General features: G+C 39.4%; 1 protein-coding gene across 4 annotated transcripts in view; it reads right to left on the reverse strand.

Annotated features, from left to right (window-relative positions):
- clcn3 (Cl-/H+ antiporter 3) overlaps nt 1–21,918 on the reverse strand; it is a 155,197-nt gene that overhangs the window by 25,397 nt on the left and 107,882 nt on the right. For all 4 annotated transcript variants that reach the window (XM_043703467.2, XM_043703439.2, XM_043703449.2 and 1 more), the window contains 7 exons: nt 20,861–21,048; nt 19,071–19,193; nt 17,045–17,251; nt 12,314–12,394; nt 8,659–9,204; nt 4,800–4,986; nt 1,525–1,923 (listed from right to left, as the gene is read on the reverse strand). In XM_043703467.2, the coding sequence (XP_043559402.1) occupies nt 1,525–1,923; nt 4,800–4,986; nt 8,659–9,204; nt 12,314–12,394; nt 17,045–17,251; nt 19,071–19,193; nt 20,861–21,048 (1,731 nt within the window). The remainder of the gene's footprint in view (nt 1–1,524; nt 1,924–4,799; nt 4,987–8,658; nt 9,205–12,313; nt 12,395–17,044; nt 17,252–19,070; nt 19,194–20,860; nt 21,049–21,918) is intronic.

Below are 21,918 nucleotides of genomic sequence, written 5' to 3' on the forward strand. Positions count from 1 at the left end.
AAGGATTGGTGTTGGGTCCACTGCTGTTCGTCATTTTTATAAATGACCTGGATGAGGGCTTAGAAGGGTGGGTTAGTAAATTTGCGGACGACATTAAAGTCGGTGGAGTTGTGGATCGTGACGAAGGATGTAGTAGGTTGCAGAGAGACATATATAGGATGCAGAGCTGGGCTGAGAGGTGGCAAATGGAGTTTAATGCGGACAAGTGTGAGGTGATTCACTTTGGCCGGAGTAATCGGAATGCAAAGTACTGGGCTAATGGTAGGATTCTTGGGAGTGCACATGAGCAGAGAGATCTCGGTGTCCATGTACACAGATCCCTGAAAGTTGCCACCCAGATTGACAGGATTGTTAAGAAGGCATACAGTGTTTTGGCCTTTATTAATAGAGGGATTGAGTTCCGGAACCAGGAGGTTATGCTGCAGCTGTACAAAGCTCTGGTACGGCCACACTTGGAGTATTGTGTACAGTTCTGGTCACCGCATTATAAAGAAGGATGTGGAAGCTTTGGAAAGGGTGCAGAGGAGATTTACTAGGATGTTGCATGGTATGGAGGGAAGGTCTTACGAGGAAAGGCTGAGGGCCTTGAAGCTGTTCTCGTTAGAGAGAAGGAAGTTGAGAGGTGACTTAATAGAGACATAAAAGATAATCAGAGGGTTAGATAGGGTGGACAGGGAGAGCCTTTTTCCAAGTATGGTGACAGCAAGCACGTGGGGACACAACTTTAAGTTGAGGGGAGATAGGTATAAGACAGATGTCAGAGGTAGTTTCTTTACTCAGAGAGTAGTAACGGTAGTGAATGCTTTGCCTGCATTGGTAGTAGATTCGCCAAGTTTAAGTGCATTTAAGTCATCATTGGACAGGCAAATGGACATACATGGAATAGTGTAGGTGGGAAGGGCTTCAGATTAGTATGACAGGGCGGCGCAACATCGAGGGCCGAAGGGTCTGTACTGCGCTGTAATGTTCTATGTTCTAAACTATGACAGCCATATGAGAGGTGGAAGTTTTAGCAGCCAAGGGTGAGAGCAAAGGTTTTAGATATTCTCCCATCAACCTGTTCAGAGATATTATTACACACTTCCACAGTGGACACTACCACTATGCACAACAGCCCTCAACAGTAAAGGTCTTACTCAGGAACAGATCAAAGACTGAAGCAAGAGTGGAGTACAAGTGTTCAGTTGCTGCAGAAATGTCATGGAGAAGGAGGGACAAAGGCCAAAGATAAATCCAGTTTGAATTTTAAGAACCCTATGATGGATATAAAAGGAGTCAGCATGAAACATGGATGGGCAATGTTTTTGGACAGTAATAGACAGAAGACAGCAGAAAAGGCCTTATTTATGAATGGTACGATGGAACCTACAGGTCTAAAAGGGGTGGCAACATCAAAGGAATTTTCTTTAGTCTGTGCCCAATTCCTTACTACATGCTCAGATCCACTGTTAAATTTGCAAATGCATGTATATATTGTAACACTGTTAAAGATGCACCAGATTAATCTGTATAGTTAAACCATACCTAATGCAATAGTTATATCTCTTCGTAGTGCAAATCCAACTAGCCTTTGAGATTCTTTTGATACAATAACAGGAAACCCATTGTACGTCGTTTCATTAATCATCATTTCTAAGTCTTCAACCGTCATGTCATCTTGCGTCAGCACTGAAAGAGGAGTCTCATTTCTCCGAGGCCGCATCACATCCGCAGCGAGTGTCGTATGAGTGAACTCTTCTTTAGCATCCAGGAATGGATACCCATTCAAGCGGATGTGTGATTCATAAATGCCTTCTCTTCCAAATGCATCACCCACCCACTTGCTGGTCATTACAGCTGCCATGAGAGGGACAATGTACTCTAGTCCACCAGTCAGCTCAAATACAATTACCACGAGGGAAACAGTCATCCGCGTTACACCACCTACAAAAGAAAAATAATTTGCACTCACTCTCCACCCTTCCTTCCAATGTTTGATCATATTCTTCACATTTTGCATTCCACAAGTCATAAGCTCCTCATGCCACTTTTAATGAAGAACAGAGGGAGAATTTTATAAGGCTGAAATCATCCTTTTTCCACTAACTATTGTATGGTATTACAATACTCATTGGAAAACCGTAAACCCAATTAATCAAACTTAACAAATGACTCTCACCTAAAGGAGAAGCTACCAATAAGATTTCACCTTTTGAACTTTTATTTTAACATGAATCAGAATCGACGTAAATTCAATATGAGTTAAAAAGCGAACAAAACTTTAAAGGGAAATTGCACTTTAATCAGTAGATACAACAAAGGTATGCCTTACAGGAGCACAAACACCTGAATTCATGCAATAATAACAGTGTGCAACTGCATAGTTCCAAACAAATAAGCTGCCCTTTATTCACATAGTGTAAGTCAGGAGTCCCATACAACAGCTTTATGATTATCATCAGATGATATGTATGCAAACCCCCTCCTATTCAGGTCATGAGTTGTTGATGGCAGAGCTTTCCAAGTTTCCTTCATAACTGACCAACCAACAGCACCCTAGCCCATATTTCAGCTATCTCTGTGAAAAGACGCAGCTCATTAATGTCTTTGAGCTATTTTCACAACTTTCTAGTTTTAAATTGTTTTAGCCAGCTTTCGCGATACCTTAATTCGAATTCTTTGTGCATGAAGATACAAAACATATAAACTTGTTCTATTGGTGAGTTTCTTATACTTTTATGGTTGCTTGATACATTGTCCATTCCTTTCAATAAAGCATTTTTAACAATAACTGCAGACTCTACAGACTTTCCAAAGAAATTACAAGTTTCCTTACTATACTTCTTTTGAGTCAAAAATTCCTGAAGTAGCATATCTATTTAACCTGTAAGTTGAAATACTTGCATTGCTAAATTCCTACAATGATCATCGAAATTTAAATTTCAAAATATAAAAGATAAATATAACTTTTTATGTAAGTACCTCCTACTCACTGCCTATCCTGCTTCCTGACTTTCAGACTCTCTCTCTCTCCATGACTCACCCTCTGTTATGACACAGGGTAAACCTCTCTACTAATTTAAATCAAAAACACAGAAAAGTCCACCTCGCTGTAATCTGTTCAATTTCGAGTGGCAAAGAGTTATCCCAAATATCTTTAATGAAAAAAATTAACAATTTTATCCTTTAAGTCCAAAAGAGAACATTAGACAACTATTTACAACCCATTTCTCTTAAACCTATCTTTTACCTCCCACTCTTCAGTACTGGTCCAATAAAAACCCCGATTAAGATTTACAAATAAAATCACGCTTCAAACCAGCCAGCTGGGTTGATTCTCCTTCGTAGATTTTCAGTCTTCTGCTGCACAAATTTCTTATGGACAGGTACCTTTCAGAGAGTTATTCTGCTAACAGTCGGTTAGTGCTTGGCTGCTCTTTGCTGTTCTCTGCTGTTCAAAATACCCAATTTTATATACTCCAAACATCATACCATCTCATTGGTTTGATGTCATCAAAACATTAAAATTCAAATTCAATTGGATTTTCGTATCTTGGGCATAAATTAAACTGATTGGCCGAATTCGAATTTGGTGTGTACAATGGCAATGCAGCTCCAGCTATTTGCTTCATAATCAAATGTTACATGTTTTAAATGGTTCAGCACACCCTGTGCTTTCAGCCAGTCCTTGCCAGCTTCCAGTCTCTCTTAAAAGGTAAAGTACACACCTTCACCTTCATAATATCTCTCACTATCTTACTGTTTTGTACCTGTAGTCCCATTCAAGACCCAGATAAAATCTGAAGCCAGAACTCCTTGTTGTGAAAAAGCAAACCTTGATACTGCATCGGTTGGAGCCCCCACTTTCCTCTATTGGACCCTTGCTGCAAACAGAACCTCTTGAATGGAGGAAGTCAGAGGAGCAGTTTCCTGAGGCTACAAGTAGAAAGATCAGGCATGCGGAAAGACTGCAAGTTGTTAGGTTGGACAGGGGGGAGAAGACGCAAGTGGCTGAAGCGTCATAATTAAAGATGTTCAAGTAACAACTATCAACACAGCTTTGAGCTTTTACAAAAACAACTTAGATTAAACTAGCCAACTAATAAACACAAAGCTTTGGGGTAGTCCATTATTAACACAAAGCTGTTAAAAACTCATGGTGACTTTTTCAGAGCTGGCAGTTTTTCCTTGTGTGAGGCAGTGGTCTGGTCTGGTTTGGTCCATAACACACACAAATACCATTCACTTGCTTTGGCTCCAATTTCCATCCCTCTGCTCCAAAAATCCCCTGATACCCCTTTGTCTCAAGCTCCCAGCCATCAGAAAATTTGCAACTTGGAATCTATCTTATACCAAATTTCACACACTATCCACACTCCCTAAAGTTTGCTTTTAGCCCTTTAATGCTTCAAATTAATTTTTTTTGTCTTTGAACCTTATACATGTATAGTCTCAGCACATATTATTGTCTTTGTCTTAGTATCCACTTTATTTCTCTTAATCTTCTGTGAAGCAACTAAGTAAATAGGCACAAAATAAGATTGAGTTCATAAACCCTGCCTGTTTAGTTACTGCTGTACTACCTTATGCCGAGAGGTATACTTAACCCCTGTCTGTTCCATTCCTTGTGTGTCTGCCTGGATTGAGAGAATATCCTATGGAACCATGGTCTGCTTTCACTCTTCATGTGAATGGAAACTGGTTTAACTCAAATCTCACAGAAACTCAGGTGTACTTATGAGCTATATCATACATTTTTTAAAACTTTACCATATCCTCAGCAAACACAAAATACTTCACTGCAAATGAAAATTACTTACCCAAGCAAGCTGCAGCACCAACCATTGCATATAGGCCCGGAGTGACACAGTCTGCTCCAACATTACACCACTGGTTAAATATGAACCAGTCGTGGTGATAGTAGGCTAGCTGTTCCACTGCAATCCCCACAATCCTACCAGCAATCGCACCAATCGCCATACTCGGAATGAAGAGGCCTGAAGGTACCTGAAAAATATCCCCCGCCCCACAAATATAGTAATAACAAGTCTTCATAAAGGGATGAATTTCTAAGTAACATGTTACATCATTACAAACTACGTCAACACTGAAACCTTCCATTTTACTACATATGAAAGGATTCATTGGAGCTTATAAGTGGCTTTTAAAGATTATTTTATTTATCATTTTCAGTTATGGGGTAGCATCCAGCCTCTGTTCAGCATCAGAAAAATACAGTTTTCTAGTTCCCATTCTCAGGCCAATACAATGGAGTAAGTAGATTAGACATTTACTTCAAGCAACCAGTGTCAAATCCATTCCAGGCCAACTGAATATCTTTTATGTTAAATTGAACACTCTATCCTTGCTCAATGCATTTTGCTAATGGTATCACATAATGCTGTAATAATTTAACAGTATCTTAACTTGAATTAACTGTTTATTGTACAAAATGCGGAGGAACGGGATTGTGAGAGATACAGCAGTTTGGATCAGTAATTGGCTTGCTGAAAGAAGACAGAGGGCTGTGGTTAATGGGAAATGTTCATCCTGGAGTCCAGTTACGAGTGGTGTACCGCAAGGGTCGGTGTTGGGTCCACTGCTGTTTGTCATTTTTATAAATGACCTGGATGAGGGCGTAAAAGGGTGGGTTAGTAAATTTGCAGACGACACTAAGGTCGGAGGAGTTGTGGATAGTGACGAAGGATGTTGTAGGTTACAGAGAGACATAGATAAGCTGCAGAGCTGGACTGAGAGGTGGCAAATGGAGTTTAATGTGGACAAGTGTGAGGTGATTCACTTTGGTCGGAGTAACCGGAATGCAAAGTACTGGGCTAATGGTAAGATTCTTGGTAGTATAGATGAGCAGAGAGATCTCGGTGTCCAGGTACACAGATCCTTGAAAGTTGCCACCCAGGTTGACAGGGTTGTTAAGAAGGCAGACAGTGTTTTAGCTTTTATTAATAGAGGGATCGCCTTCTGGAATCAGGTGGTTATGCTACAGCTGTACAACACTCTGGTGCGGCCGCACTTGGAATATTGTGTACAGTTCTGGTCACCACATTATAAGAAGGATGTGGAAACTTTGAAAAGGGTGCAGAGGAGATTGCTGCCTGGTAAGGAGGGAAGGTCTTACGAGGAAAGGCTGAGGGACTTGAGGCTGTTTTCAGTGGAGAGAAGAAGGTTGAGAGGTGACTTAATAGAGACATGTAAGATAATCAGAGGGTTAGATAGGGTGGACAGGGAGAGCCTTTTTCCAAGTATGGTGACGGCAAGCACGTGGGGGCATAGCTTTAAATTGAGGGGTGATGGATATAGGACAGATGTCAGAGGTAGTTTCTTTACTCAGAGAGTAGTAAGGGTATGGAATGCTTTGCCTTCAACGGTAGTAGATTCGCCAACTTTAAGTCGTCATTGGACAAACATATGGATGTACATGGAATAGTGTAGGTTAGATGGGCTTCAGATTGGTATGACAGGTCGGCTCAACATCAAGGGCCGAAGGGCCTGTACTGCGCTGGAATGTTCTATGTCTAATTTTCTCCTGTAAAGATGCTAATTCCTTGGGGGTGATGTAGTTCAATGGGCGCCAGTCATTGAGGTTACTGACTAATCAACTGAAATATTTGAGATGGTCTTAAGTGCCTATATCTTTTTAGACCTCCAGAAGGTGTTCAATAAGGTTCCAGAGGGATTCATTAGCAAAACAAAAAAGCAGACAGAATTGAACGTAGTCTTTTGAAGAGACAGAGTGGTGATCAAGGTAGCACATGGAAAACACTGGTCAGAGGAATCAGACTGAGGGTCTCAACCTTTCACCATATTTACTAATGGTTAGAGTAAATGAACAGAAAAGTTCACAAATGAAAACAATTTGAGGAAGTCAGTAGTATAGCTGGAAACAGAAAGTTGCAAATGGACATAAGAAAACTATGGCAAAAAGAGTTGAACATAGATAAGTATAAGGTCATTTGCTTTGACTACAAGTAAAAGGTTTAGAAATAGGAGAAGTAGGCTATTCAAGACTGCTCTACCATTCAATAAGGCTGATGTTAGATATCAATTCCATTCAGTGCTCTTACACTAGATCTATATCCCTTGAATCCATGACACTAAAATCAACTGACCTTAATCATACACATAATCAATGTCTGAGCATCCACAGCCCTCTGGGATGTAGAATTCCAAAGACATACAAGTCTTTAAGTATAAGAATTTCTCTTTGTCTCAGCCAGAAATGACAAAATTAGACTGCAATCTTTAGCTCCAGATTCTCAAGCCAGGAGAAACAGTAGCTTCCTTTCAAGCCACTTAATAATTTTATATGCTTCAATGTGATCATGTCTCATGTTTTATATTTTGGGGAACATGTGCATTATCTGCTCAGTTGATCCTCACAGGATAACCCCATCTCAGTAATCAATCTAATGAAATTTTCTTGCACATCAAGATAATACATAGATTGTTAGTATACACACCTCTAAATCTCATGATGGATGTAGGCTCTTTGAGGCAGTTAAAATGCAGATTTACCAGACTGGCAACACAGATATGGGATAGGTTACATTCAATTAGTCTGAATGCTCCGACTCTGGAAGAATGAGGGAGATCTGATCTAGGTAGTGCAAATGTTAACTGAATGGAACAGAGTTGATGCAGAGGAACCAATTCCTACAGTGGGTGAAACCAAGGGCAAGGGGACGTATTCTTAATATCAACACTTGGCCATTCAGGCAAGTAGTCAGGAATCACTTTTTCACTTAATGTTGTTAGAAATTTGGAACTTTCTCCCACAAAAAGCTGTGAACTCTGGCAAAAAATTACCGGAAATATAGGTTAGATAGCTATGAATACAGAAATATGGAGCAAAGTTGGGAAAATAGAGTTGAGGTACAGTTCAGAGCTGAAAATGTGTTGCTGGAAAAGCGCAGCAGGTCAGGCAGCATCCAAGGAACAGGAGAATCGACGTTTCGGGCATAAGCCCTTCTTCAGGAATGCCCGAAACGTCGATTATCCTGTTCCTTGGATGCTGCCTGATCTGCTGCGCTTTTCCAGCAACACTTTTCAGCTCTGATCTCCAGCATCTGCAGCCCTCACTTTCTCCTTGAGGTACAGTTCAACCAACATCTAGACGACAGAACTGGTCCAAGTGGCAGAATAGTCTCTTCTGATTCTAGGGTTTCTACTGGGACCTGAATAAAGTATATATTCTTCATTTCTAAGCACATGTATAAATTACTTTCTGACACAGTACTCAATTGTGAGTGCCTTCACATCCAAACCCAGATATCTAACTTTGCGCTGTTTAGGAGTTTTACAATTCTACCAGAGTTCAACTTGTCACTTAATCCAAATGGCTTAATTTAGTTAATTACTGAATGAAAATGCACAGATTTAGGGATAGTGGGGAAATGGATAAACTTATTAACTTTGAATTCGAACCATCTGCATCTTCTAAATCTGGCAAGTTATGTGGTTTGAACTTAGACAAAATGTGATTGAAATAGCTGAGTATGTGGCTGTTCTATGGTTATTTAGTCCGTTCATACCAAAGATGAAAAACATCAGTCTATTGCTTTGAATGTTCAATTAAGGATATGAATTATCAAATTAACAGGCTATTGTGAATAGCTAAACATTCTTCTTAACTGGAGCATACAACATCTGTGAATATGTTACCTTAATTCCAAATGTGAAGATGGTCATAATGATCTTAAATATAAGTGCCAATGCCAGTTTTCCTATGGCATCATAAACTCCTTGACCAGCAGGTCGATCCGGAATGTCATCCAACAGTTTACTGACATTTGCATCAGTCTGATAATCACAGAGGGGTGAAGATTCTAGAGGCCCACAATCAGTGAAAAGTTCTTTGATCAACTCACTAGTGTTCTTCCTGGTGTACTGATTAGGAAAGGCAACCACTGCAGTGATCACAGTCACTGCAATGACTTCTAGGACTGGGAACTTGCCAAACTTTGTGGTTTTCCGTCGTCTACACCAAGCAATGTTAGCACGGATGAAGAAGGCTCCCCATAATCCCCCAAATACACCCAGCAGGATGAAAGGGATCAATTCAAACAAATACCATGGTGTGTGATACTCCACGTAAAACAGAACCAGACGACTGTTTCCAAAAGGATTAATAGAGCGCAAGACGAAGGCTGCTACTAATGCGGCAAAAAATGATCTCCAAAGAGTTTTCAAGGGAAAATAGTAGCTAACCTGAAAGAAAAAAGGTTTTTAAATGGTCATTAAAAAAACAAAAACTTCAACATATCAAAAGCTTTTCAAAAACAATTTACCAATGAACTGGTCAAGTAAAATCATAAAAGTAATTTTGAAAGGGCCGTTAATAGCATTCAAAAGGAATAGTAAAATTTTGTTTAAATTTCAAGTTCTTTTCCTCTTCAGAGAAATGAAATGACAGATGAGGCTCAACATCCCATTCTGATACTAAAGAGTAGAAGAGTCGAGTACAATTGTCGTTCACTATCCACAATTAGAAACTTTCTTAAACATAAAAGCTTGATGAACAAATTGTATGTTACAAATCTTTTGCATTCTTTTAACAGTTTATATTGTATTTTATAGCTATTCCGATTTTGTAAGTAAATGCCTTTGAACCCCAAGTCAGTTCGTAAGTGTTTGGTTTGATCTGAAGAGAGTCAAAGTGTGCAGCATTAAATATAAAACAGCAAATCGCTAAACAGCTCAAATCTTCGGCTGTATAGCCTACGAAAGCTTCTGAAGTGAATTACCAAGGTTTGCAGATGATACAAAAATAGATGGGAAAATAGGTGGTGAGGATGTCAGAGTTTACAGAGGGATACAGATGGGTGAGATGAATAGGTTACGAGCTTGGCAGCTGGAATATAATGTGGGAATATATGAGGTTATGTACTTTGGTAGGAATATTAGAGGTGGTGAATATTATTTAAATGGGGCAAAGAGAAAGAAAACTGCAGCACAGAGGAATTTGGGGGTTGTAATGCATGAATCACAAGAAAGTTAGCATCCAAATTCAGCATGTAACAGGGAAGGGAAATGGAATGTCGGCCTTTGTTTCAAATAGAATAGAGAATAAAAAGAGAGAGGTCTTGATAAAGCTAGATGAGGCAGAAGTCAGACAACTTAAATATTGTAAACAGTTTTGATTCCCTTATCTAATGCAAGATATATTGACATTGGAGTCCAGAGAAGGTTCACTGAGCTGAAATTGCAAACGGAAGGGCTTTCTTAAGAGGAGAGATTGACTCATTTGGGATTCAACTTATTGGAGTTAGAAAAAGAGAAAAGACCTTACTGAATAAGATTAAGGGGCTTAACAGGGTAGATACAGAAAGATTGTTTCCTCTTGTGGTAGAATCTAGAACTGGGGGCATAATCGCAAAGTAAGGGTTGCCAATTTAAGACAGACATTAGAAGGAATCATATTCTCTCAGAGGATAGCGAATCTGTGGAATTCTTTATGAGAGAGGGTTGTCAAAGCTGGGTGGCTAAGTATATTCAAAGCTAAAATAGACTTTTAACCATGAGAGGAATCAAGCATTTTTGGGAAAAGGCTGGACATTGGAGATGAGGATTATCAGAACAGTCATGATCTCATGGCATGGTGTAGCAGTCTCAATGGATTGATGATCTATTTCTGTTCCTGTAACTTATGGCTTATGATCTTATTGTGAAATAAGACAACAGGTTGATTTTAATGGGGGTGAAGGGTGTCAAGTCTGTCAGATGGAGTGCTGGGCAAAGTCCCATATTGGCTCTTTCTAGAAAGACATGAATCATATGTCACTCTGGCATTTTACAGAACTGTGGGCCTTCTCTGGAATCAAATAAGAAAACCATTGAGCTGCTGACCAGAGGCTAGTAGCTTGACTGAACAGTAGCATCACTTAGAACACATTAGTTGCTTCAGCATGACATTCACCTGAGGTCCAGGATTGTCATGGGCTCAAATCTCAGGTGACTGATGGCAGGATGAGGGTCAAAGGGTATTGTTCATTCTCAAGGGAAGTGGGTAGTTCTCAATCAGGAACCATCCCCCAAGAAATACTCAATCCCTCCAGAAGCCCACAAGCAATCTTTATTTGGTTTCCTCCTCATGTTCCCCACTCATTTTCGGAGAATGAACACCAGTGGCAGCAGGATATGGTCCTTCCATAGGAACTGATTGTCCAACTTAAGGGTCACCTTTGGCAGTGGGGTGAGAAGGCTGGGGATTTCCCATCCTGCTGATACCCTTCTATCCAAATTAATGGCCTTTCACCACCAAACTCAACATGGCAGAAGGCATTAAATTTTGTCCAAGAGTTGCAGTCTAAAGAATATATCAGACTACTGTATGAAAAAGCTGGTTCAAAATAAGTCAAAATATTCATATGTATCTGAACTGCCCATTAGTAATGAACGCTTTATTCACAAATACGATTTCAGTCTTGTCATATAATGATTAGTTCATAGGCAACTACCTTCTCAAGGTTTCTAACAGTCCTGTTTCAATACTTCTCTTTTGTGTTTGCACACAAGAAGAATTTGCAATAAGATAGTCACTGCAATGTATATAATTTCTGGTCTTCACTTCTGCTTGTCTTTGCTGTCTGTTTCGTTTGTTTTGACAACTGATCTCCCTCTCCCCTTTTTCTCTTTATCTTTCCTGATTGTATTGCCTTTAACTTTCAAGTGAAGCTCTTGATGTTACCAAGCCAGATGACATAGGCTGCAACAACACTGAAGATCCTCTGAACGTTTGTACCGGTCTGCAGGTTTAGGAGCAAATTGTGAGAGCATGTATTGGAAAATTGGAGCGGTACTCTGTATGATCACTCAAATATGCACTGGCTACATGCAAAGGCTTGTCATTAGCCACATAAAGCTTCCTGGAAAAAGTAATTTCATTTAACTCAGGAAAAAAAAACAGGCCTTGATTTCCCATTTAATACAATCTTCCATACACCCACTACTTACTACTTATACATTTCCTATTGTACATATGCCCAAGCCAGTTTACAACTGATGGAAAGATTTTTTTTAAAAAGATACAGGACAAGACAAACTTTTTCTCCGAGGATCATGGGTCTAGAAAGCACTAAGTGCCGTGTCATTTAATACTGTCTAGGTTGACATTTTTATTGGTCAAGGTTGGTCCGAAGGGACAGATAGGAAAGTGGAATTGAGACCACAAGCCTGTTCTACCATTTGATAAGATCATGACAGATCAGTTATGATCTTAACAAATGGTAGAACAGGCTTGAAGGACCGAATAGCATAGGTCCTGTACTCCTTTGCACCCAAATAATACACAAATATTTAATGCACAAATATTTATTACCTCTTCCAAACTAAAAAGAACACCACCAATTGGAGCACCGAAAGCCACTGACACCCCTGCTGCTGATGCTGCAGACAATACCTATAGAAAGCAATGACACAATTTGTTATTTTATGTTAGCTTCAATAAATCTGGTTTACACTGAAAGATTTTGAATTAAGGAGCACAACTGAGCAACATCCTAAAATCTAAAGTTACCTCTGTAGTTTATCTCCTAAGTCAAAAGGAAAATCCATTTATTTGAACATTTGTTTTTGCTTCTCTTATCAAATCTTTGGCGTGATAAGCTTTTGTGACAAGGTTTACTTGATAGCATGTATTAAGGATAGAAAGTTAAAAGGTAAACTGAAAATCCTGATTTTAAATTATTTTTATGACCATTATGATAAATAAGCACAGACGAACACCGCAACAGATCACAACTTACAAAACAATTTCTTTGTAAATCTATAACCAAAAACATAGATGCTGCAGCAATTTTGCACACAGCAAGATTCAACAATCAGATCTGTGGATAATTAATTCATTTTATGTTGGTGCTTGAAGAACAAGTACTGTCCAAGGGAGAAATTAATAACTAATGTAATCCAGTTTCCTGCAATTAGAATTTCAATGAGTAAAAGTAACAGAAATATTCAGTGCATGATTGATTTAGATTTCAGCAAGGTCCCTCATGCTACGCCTCAAGTAATAACCCAATAAAGTGAGATGATAGCCAACAGCATGGAAGATTCTTGAATTGATGTGAAAGTTGGCTAAGTCTGTTGCTTTGAATGAGTTATGTCAACATTGCAGGGGCACCACAGGAATTAATGCTGTGAAATTCCTGTTTACAACACATTTAAACGTATTTGTTTCCTATGGAAATTAGAAGATTTAGGATGAGATCGTTAAGATTATAAAAGGTTTTGATAGGGTAGATTTAGAAAACACAATTCAGGCGTTGACAAACCCAGAGACAGATATAAAAGTTAAATGACTGATGAATTCCTTTCATAGTGATGTTTGGTTGGAGATCAAAATTAGCTGTGGTCATCTCACGTTTTCGGACTCTGACAAAACAGTGAGCAAAGGATTAAATCTGGAATGCACTTCAATTTCCACTTGTCCATCTTCACCCATCACCCACCCCTCCCCCTTACATCAATCCATACCCTTACTGGCCTTACCAGGTTCACCTACACAGTCAATACTTTTGCCATTGGCTTTAATATCTGCCTTGGTTTGGCACTATTTTGTCTCTGCAAACTCTGAAATTCAACCATTCCATCAAGAACAACACATTCCTTTGAATCCAGCCCTTCTGTGTTTCCATTTACTTTCCTGCCCCAGTACTGGTGACTGGGCTTTAGCCTTTTCAGAGTTTTTAAAAATATCCTCTCCCAAAGCCTTGTCATTTTGTACTCTTATCTACATCCTTAGATTGTTTGTTGGAGACCCTAACTATTTATAGAGTCTTAGAGATGTACAGCACGGAAACAGACCCTTCGGTCCAACTTGTCCATGCTGACCAGATATCCCAAACCAATCTAGTCCCATTTTCCGGCACCTGGCCAATATCACTCCAACCCTTCCTCTTCATATACCTATCCAGATGCTTTTTCAATGTTGCAATTGTACCAGCCTCCACCATTTCCTCTGGCAGCTCATTCCATACACGCACCGCCCTTTGCGTGAAAAAGTTGCCCCTTAGGTCCTTTTTATATCTTTCCCCTCTCACCCTAAACCTATGTCCTATAGTTCTGGACTCCCCGACCCCAGGGCTTTGTCTATTTATCCTATCCATGCCCCCTCATGATTTTATAAACATCTATAAAGGTGACCCCCTGAGCCTCTGACACTCCAGGGAAAGCAGCCCTACCCTATTCAACTCTCCTTATAGCTCAAATCCTCCAACCCTGGCACCATACTTGTAAATCTTTTCTGAACCCTTTCAAGTTTTGCATAGAAAGACCAGAATTGCACACAATATTCCAACAGCGGCTTAACCATGTCCTGCACAGCCACATGACCTCCCAACTCCTGTACTCAATATCTGACCAATAAAGGAAAGCATACCAAATGCCTTCTTCACTATCCTATCTACCTGTGACTCTACTTTCAAGGAGGTATGAACTTGCACTCCAAGGTCTCCTCGTTCAGCAACATTCCTTAGGACCTTACCTAATATAAGTCCTTCTAAGATTTGCTCTCTCAAAACGCAGCACCTCACATTAATCTAAATTAAACCCCATCTGCCACTTCTCAGCTCATTGGCCCATCTGATCAAGATCCCGTTGTAATCTGAGGTAACCTTCTTCACTGTCCACTACACCTCCACTTTTAGTGTCATCTGCAAACTTACTAACTGTACCTCTTATGCTCATATCTAAATCAATTACATAAATGACAAAAAGTAGTGGACCCAGCACCGATCCTTTGGTTCTCTACTGGTCACAGGCTTCCAATCTGAAAAAACAACCCTCCACCACCACCCTCTGTCTTCTATCTTTAATCACCTCTCTGAATTCTTTCATGACTTGGTGCTCATTTTCCTTGGACCTATTTGTAAAGAACTTTGGGATGCATTTCCAGTAAAGTGCACCATATAAATGCAGGGTGGTTTTGCTCATATAACTTTTAGCCCAAGGATATTTATCTTTTGCTAAACTAGAAAAGAAAGTTGCTTCCAATTTTAAACTTTTCACATCTTGCATTACAAGGATGACGAATAAATTCTGTTGCTCAGAAGCTTTTTTTTCCAAGGAAAGCACTAATTTCATTTTTTTGGTCTGAAGCACAAAGATTATACAATTTTTAAGAAAAAATATCAAGATTGTTTTCAGACCAACTCTTAAACAAATCTAACAGACCATCGCAGGATTATTTTCCCTTTCATTAATTCCTTGCTTTCCCTACCGTCCTATTCTTTTCTAAAAGCATTGACTCCTGCTAGGTTACAGCTTTGAGCAGTGCAATGCCCACGTGCATTATCCATCACGATTAAGCTCACACACAGCATCAGCATCTTATTTGATTGTGAAGGAGCCTGGAAAGTGGCTCTATTCTGCTCCAAATCAATGTCTACACATTTACTTCTTGGAAATCATTGAATAGCAGTCTGAGGCATGAACTCTTATTGACTAATCTTCTTTCTAAACCAAGTGTCACTGTGGGAAATTGCAGCATTTCCACCATAACCCTGGCTGACATTAGATCTGAGACCAACCGTCAGGAGAGACGCTGAAACCTAGATCAGCTGTATGTCTCAATTACTCCACATTTTGTTGCAATCCAAATAGAAACTAATAATTTTATAAAAATACATTTGAAGTTCAGTTGATGTCTGAATGGGCGACAATGACTATGTTTTAATTTCAAGGTATTTACCATGTGACAACCTATAAGCAATATTCACTAATCAATTTTGCAGACAGCATAGTTAAAACCACTGGAACATGCATACATGAGACAAATTTAGTATGCCCTGAATCTTGGGGTGGCATGGTGGCTCAGTGGTGAGCACTGCTGCTTCACAGCACTGGGGACCCAGGTTCAATTCCAGCCTCGAGTGACTGTCTGTCTGGAGTTTGCATGTTCTTCCCATGTTTTGTGTGGGTTTCCTCCGGGTGCTCCAATTTCCTCCCACAGTCCAAAGATGTGCAGGTTAGGTTCATTAGCCATGCTAAATTGTCCAGGGATGTCCAGGTTAGGCCATGGGAAATACAGTGTTATAGGTACAGAGTAGTTGCAGGTGGGATGCTCTTCAGAAGGTCAGTGTGGACTCAATAGGCTGAATGGCCTTCCTCACACTGTAGGGTTCGATGATTTCATAGAGCCCACAGAAATAAAATGTTCAAAATACAGCTCAGTACTTCTTCAAGAAGCTGCTCCTCCAATGCCGACAGACTCTCTACGTGGATCCGGAGATGTCTCATCAGGGTAGATGTGGAAAGGATGTTTCCACGAGAGGAGAATTTAGGACCAGGGGTCTCACTAAAAAAAAGGAACCGCTCTTGGTAGCACCGTTAACAAACCTTCCATGGCTTTACTGATGATTGAGACTAAACTGATGGAGTAGAAAATGGCTGGGGTGCACTTGTTCTGTTTTTGTGGAGAGGACATACCCAAGTAATTTTCCACATTGCTAAATAGTCGTAGCCGCATGAAACACCTTGACGATGGGTGCAGCTTGCTCTGGTACACAAGTCTCAACATCTTACATGTTTCAATCAATCATTCTTCTATCCTGCAGTAGATACAAGCTTAGCCTGCCCAGCATTTTACCATACGACAACACACCCATTCCAAGTATGAATCTAATAAATAATCTCTGAACTGTTTCTAAAGCATTTATATCCATTCATAACTACAGAGACCAATACTGTGCACAGTACTTCATATATGGCCTCAACAGTGTCCTGTCTAGTGAAAGCATAAACTCCCTACTTTAGAGTTCAATTTTCCATGTAATATATACTAATATTTCATTAGCTTTCCTGGTTACTTGCTGCATATGTATGCCAGCCTTTTGTGAATCATAGGACACCTAGATCCCTCTGCATTTCAGACCTCTGCACTCAGAGTATATTAAATCCAATAAACCAAATTATTGCAGTTAGGATATGCAACTTTTATTTCAGAATTTTTTTTTTATAAAACCTCTCTACAGTCGAAGTACACATGCAAGAACTACAGTTTATTCAGTTGAAAAAGAACTTAAAAATTAGGGAAAAAATGCAGGAATGCTACCTCTCGTTTCTTTGCCTCATTTTTGTTGTATTTTGGGAATAGGTAGGAGAAGATATTACCACAGCAACACGCAACGTGTACAAGAGGACCTTCCTTTCCCAGACTCAGCCCTGAGGCAACAGCTAAAACCAGTGTGACTGTTTTAATTAGCAAGGTCCACTTGCCCAAGTATCCTCGGATGATGAAGCCACTCAGAATGGTTTTAATCTGCAGAAGAAAAATACAACTGTCTTAAAATTTAATATATCTCTCTCTCTTAAACTACACATTGTTCTTAATAAATATAAGCAACTTCAACAGCAAAGAGTATGACTGCTACATTGGGAATTTAGTTTTGAAACTCTATAATATCAGTGAAAGGTGGTGAGAGGCTCCAAGATGGGATTGGCAAGAGTCAGACAAGGGAACAAAGGTTCAGCTAACAATACAAATTTACGATTTGGGCCAGGCAGCACTTTTTCCATACAAAATGATCAAAGAACTTCTCTCACATAGAGCTGTCATCTAACAATTGGATGCTGCAGTGAAGGGACTGAAAATTGTTTCTGGATAAGCTATGATGGGATGAATGAGGCAACCATTTTTGGTCTGGTAAAATGTTATAATTATAGGTTATGAAGTTAGTATTTAATGACAAAACTGTGATAATTCTCCTGATCCAACACCACTTGCTATAAAACAAAATTCAATAAGTTTTTCAACTTCACTTCATGCTTTATTCTGATCTATGTTCTAAATTATCAAGAGGTCAGAAGATTTCACCTAATCTGAAAAGGAACATTTTTTCATTTTCAGTACTGAACTATGTAAACTAAACAACTAAATGAAAGAATAAACCTCTTGATTTTGTCTCTCAAAATGTGTTGATACAAATAAAACAGTAGTCCTTAGTACAAGAGTAAAAACTGTTCTACTTTGTTATTCATGTCATTGCAGATTGTGGCTAGAATTGTGTTTCAGCATTAAAGCCCAAGGAAACTGGAATAAGACCATCTAAGCCAACTCACTTTAACATTCTGGAGAGCAGGGACTTTGAATGCATCTATTTCGCCTAGATCTGAATTCAGAATCCAAAGCTGAATGTTGGTCTGCTAGTCCATGCCATCATGTTTTATCTAATTTATTCTTACCAAGTTTCATTTTTGCTCTGCATTCTTGCTCTTTTATTCTAAAGACATTGTGCATGGATTTAGAAATTGCCATATCCCTAATGTTACGTATTAATGCTATGGAAGATCTCTCAAAACATGAAAGAAACATGCACCGACTTACAGTAAACCATTTAATATTAAACTATTTAAGAATGGCAATAGTTAAAAGTAACATTCCTGAAGAAGGGCTTATGCCCGAAACGTCGATGCTCCTGTTCCTTGGATGCTGCCTGACCTGCTGCACTTTTCCAGCAACACATTTTCAGCTTAAAAGTAATACAGTAATTTTCACCCTCCAAACTACAGGTGCACACAACTCCTAAAAATTCTGACTTTAGAAATAATACATTGATGTTTATTTCTAAATTAAAAACAGAAGATAATATAGCCACAAACAAAATAGACTTTGAGGAGCTTATCCATCTGATAAAGAGCGTCAAATTGTGGAAGTCGATGATGGCTACTGCAAGATTAACCACCAACTTTCATCTCTCCCAAACATTATTTTTAGGAGTTCCCTTCCTGTCCATTAGCCTCGCTTCTAATGGGAGACATCATTCCAGACATTGAGTTCTTCCTTTCCTGTTTATTCAGCCCCACTAATAGATTCTGTTATGTTCAGCTCCCAAATCTGAAAAGCAGCCTTCACCTTCAAGATCATCACATTTTACAACGCACAAGAGACATGTTGCCTGCTATGTCCTTGCCAGCAAAGGGTTAAATGGCCTTTATGTTCCCTTAAGGAAATCTTAAAGCAACAGTATTTATCATTCCAATAATACATACTTACTTTGCATGGAAATAGTTACAATAGCTTGCCAGTATTAAAAAAAACATTGCTTAGGCAAATTTCAAAAACAATCACTGGATCTTACCTCTGGAATTCCAGAACCACACGCATATGGAGCAAACACCTTCACAAACGAAACAGCCAGGAAGCCAAATCCCAAGGCCCAAAATATGTACATAATGTAGTTCATTATATAAGAACCTGGTCCCTGGAAAACATTACACATTAAAAGCTCTGCTGAAACACAGCCAACAAAGGTTTTGAGAATTGTGTTCATCATTCATACAATCAGAATCACTAGACTCAGGATAAGAAATCTAAACATTTTACTTATTTTTCCATAAACTTTTTTGGCATCGATGTCTGTGATTGCATTCTTGAGATAATCATATAATGAAGTATAAACATCTTTTTATTCCCATGAAGCATAATTTATTTTTCGGATTTTTATTTAGACCATAAGACCATGAGACCGAGGAGCATTCAGACCACTGAGCCTGCTCTGCCATTTGGTCATGGCTGACGTGTTTCTTAACCCCATTCTCCTGCCTTCTCCCACAACTCTTAATCCCCTTACCAATCAAGAACCTATCTATATCTGTCTTAAATACACTCAATGACTTGGCCTCCACAACCCACTGCAGCAATGAGTTCCACAGATTAACCAACATCCGGCTGAAGAAATTCCTTCAAATCTCAGTTCTTAAGGGTCATCTCTTCACTCTGAGGCTGTGGCCTCAGGTCCTTGTGTCCTACTCGTGGAAACATCTTCCCCACTTCCATTTTATCCAAGCCACTCAGTATTCTGTAAGTTTCAATCAGACCTCCTCTCATCCTTCTAAGCTCCATCAAGTACAGATCCAGAGCCCTCAACCACACCTTATGTAACAAGCCCTTCATCCCAAGGATCATTTTTTAAAGTTCCTCTGGACCATCTCCAATGCCAACATCCTACCTTAAAACTGCTTTTAATATCCTGATTGAAGCACGTGACATTAGCAATGGAAAACGGGACACTTATTTCTAAACAGTAATCAGCATCAAGCCGCTAGGATTGCACTGCACAGAGTAAAATTCCTTCTAGCATTCTAATATTGCTTGACCAAAATGCCAAGATCATAATTTCACTTACAACTCTGACCAAGCTTAACACTCTCGTAAAACTGCCAACGTCCAAGGCAGTTTTGTTTGGAATGGTCATAGCAAAGAGAGAGTATATCTATTTATCAAATCCACATTAAGCTGAATAATTTGTGAAAATTGCAATTCAGTTAATGAGATGGTCTCAGCCAGGGAAATAAGAGAGCTACACTTAGCCTCAACATTCTGAGGCAAAGGAACACAAGAGAAAAATATAGTTCCTGTCCAGCAGCATCGTTGCATGGATACAGGCAAGGAGAGAACGTGTTTAGTTGTGGTAGGTTCCTCCAAATCACAGAATCCCTGCAGAGCAGATAGAAGCCAGTCAGCCCATGGAGTCCTCCCGACTCTCTGAAGAGCACCTCATTACCCCACACTCCATCCCCGTAACCCTGCAGTTACAATAATTAACCCATTTAGCTTGCACAACCATGGTCCCTTACAGACAATTTAGCATGACCCTTCTACCTAACCTGCACAACTTTGGACTGTGGAAGGAAACCAGAGCATCCGGAGGAAACCCACAAAGGCACAGTAAGTGGCAAAATAACTGATCCCAATATTTATGCAGAAAAATACATTCACACAAGTCCCTTTTCCAGAAAGTAAATTGTGACTAGTAAATTAATTCCCACCACCCTCCCTCCCCACATTCCACAAAAACCTAACTTTCTACATGACAATAAATAATTTTTTGCAAAAATATTTATAATACTCCATTGGAAGCCTACTTACATCTGCTTGTCCAATTATTAATTCAGCCCATGTTTTCCACTGAGGACATTCATTTCTTGCTTCAAACGTTGGTTCATCTGAATCCCAGCAGCATTGTTCATGATTAAACCACAACGCACTCAAACATATGCCTTCTTTTAAATCAGTCATCCAGTCTGCAGCAATATCTATCAAACCAGCCAGGGCACCTGAAAATCATCACATGTTTACTTTTTTTCAATTTGAAAATGAGCGATTTACTTCCCCGTTCCTTTTATAATTAACTTAACTCATAGAATACTCACATTCTTGTCAAAATTCAGCCTTTTCTTGCTACAAGAAAATAGAAGTGGGTTACACAGTTCCTGGATCCTGATCCACCAAGCAATTTGATCATGGCTGATCTGTACATCAACACCTGGCAGTAGTTGAATTGCTGTAGTTGAATCAACTGAAAAGACAGAATGCTCTGTCCTTCTCGCTCTGTCAACTACACCATCCCCCACCAATCACCAAGTGTAAGAAGCATCGACTGCACAAACTAACAAGAAAATGTCAAAATGATAATCATGACAGTGAATGTCACAATTCCAAGGTAAAATTCTGGCCATGTGTTTCAGTATTTCATTTCTGTACTACACACCTGATTCTGGCACTCGAAAGAAATATTTAAAACAAGGCATTCTGTGCTGTGAAAAGCTGCAATTTGCTCCCAAGACATGCACGTAAGCTGAAGTCTGCCAGAGTTCAGAATTTGATAATTGCTTTGAAGAGAAGAAAGGCGAAGAACAGAGATAGGATAAAGTCTCTAAATATCTTTAAGTAGCAAAACCATATTCCATGTAACTATTCCTTGAGAAAAAGGAAATTTAAGATAGTTCCTTCCACTAGATTGCAATGGAGTAAGTAAAGTCAGAAGAGGCTGCTTAGATACGTGAAGTCACATGGTGTGCAGGGTGTTCTAGCTAGGTGGATAAAGAACTGGTTGAGTAACAGGAGACAGAGAGTAGTAGTTGAAGGGAGTAACTTGAAATAGAGAAAGGTGACCAGTGGTGTTCCACAGGGATCAGTGCTGGGTC

Source organism: Chiloscyllium plagiosum, unplaced genomic scaffold (assembly GCF_037043375.1).
Source record: "Chiloscyllium plagiosum isolate Xiang-an unplaced genomic scaffold, Cpla_swu_hap1 HiC_scaffold_2, whole genome shotgun sequence".
Classification (NCBI taxonomy): Eukaryota; Metazoa; Chordata; class Chondrichthyes; order Orectolobiformes; family Hemiscylliidae; genus Chiloscyllium; species Chiloscyllium plagiosum.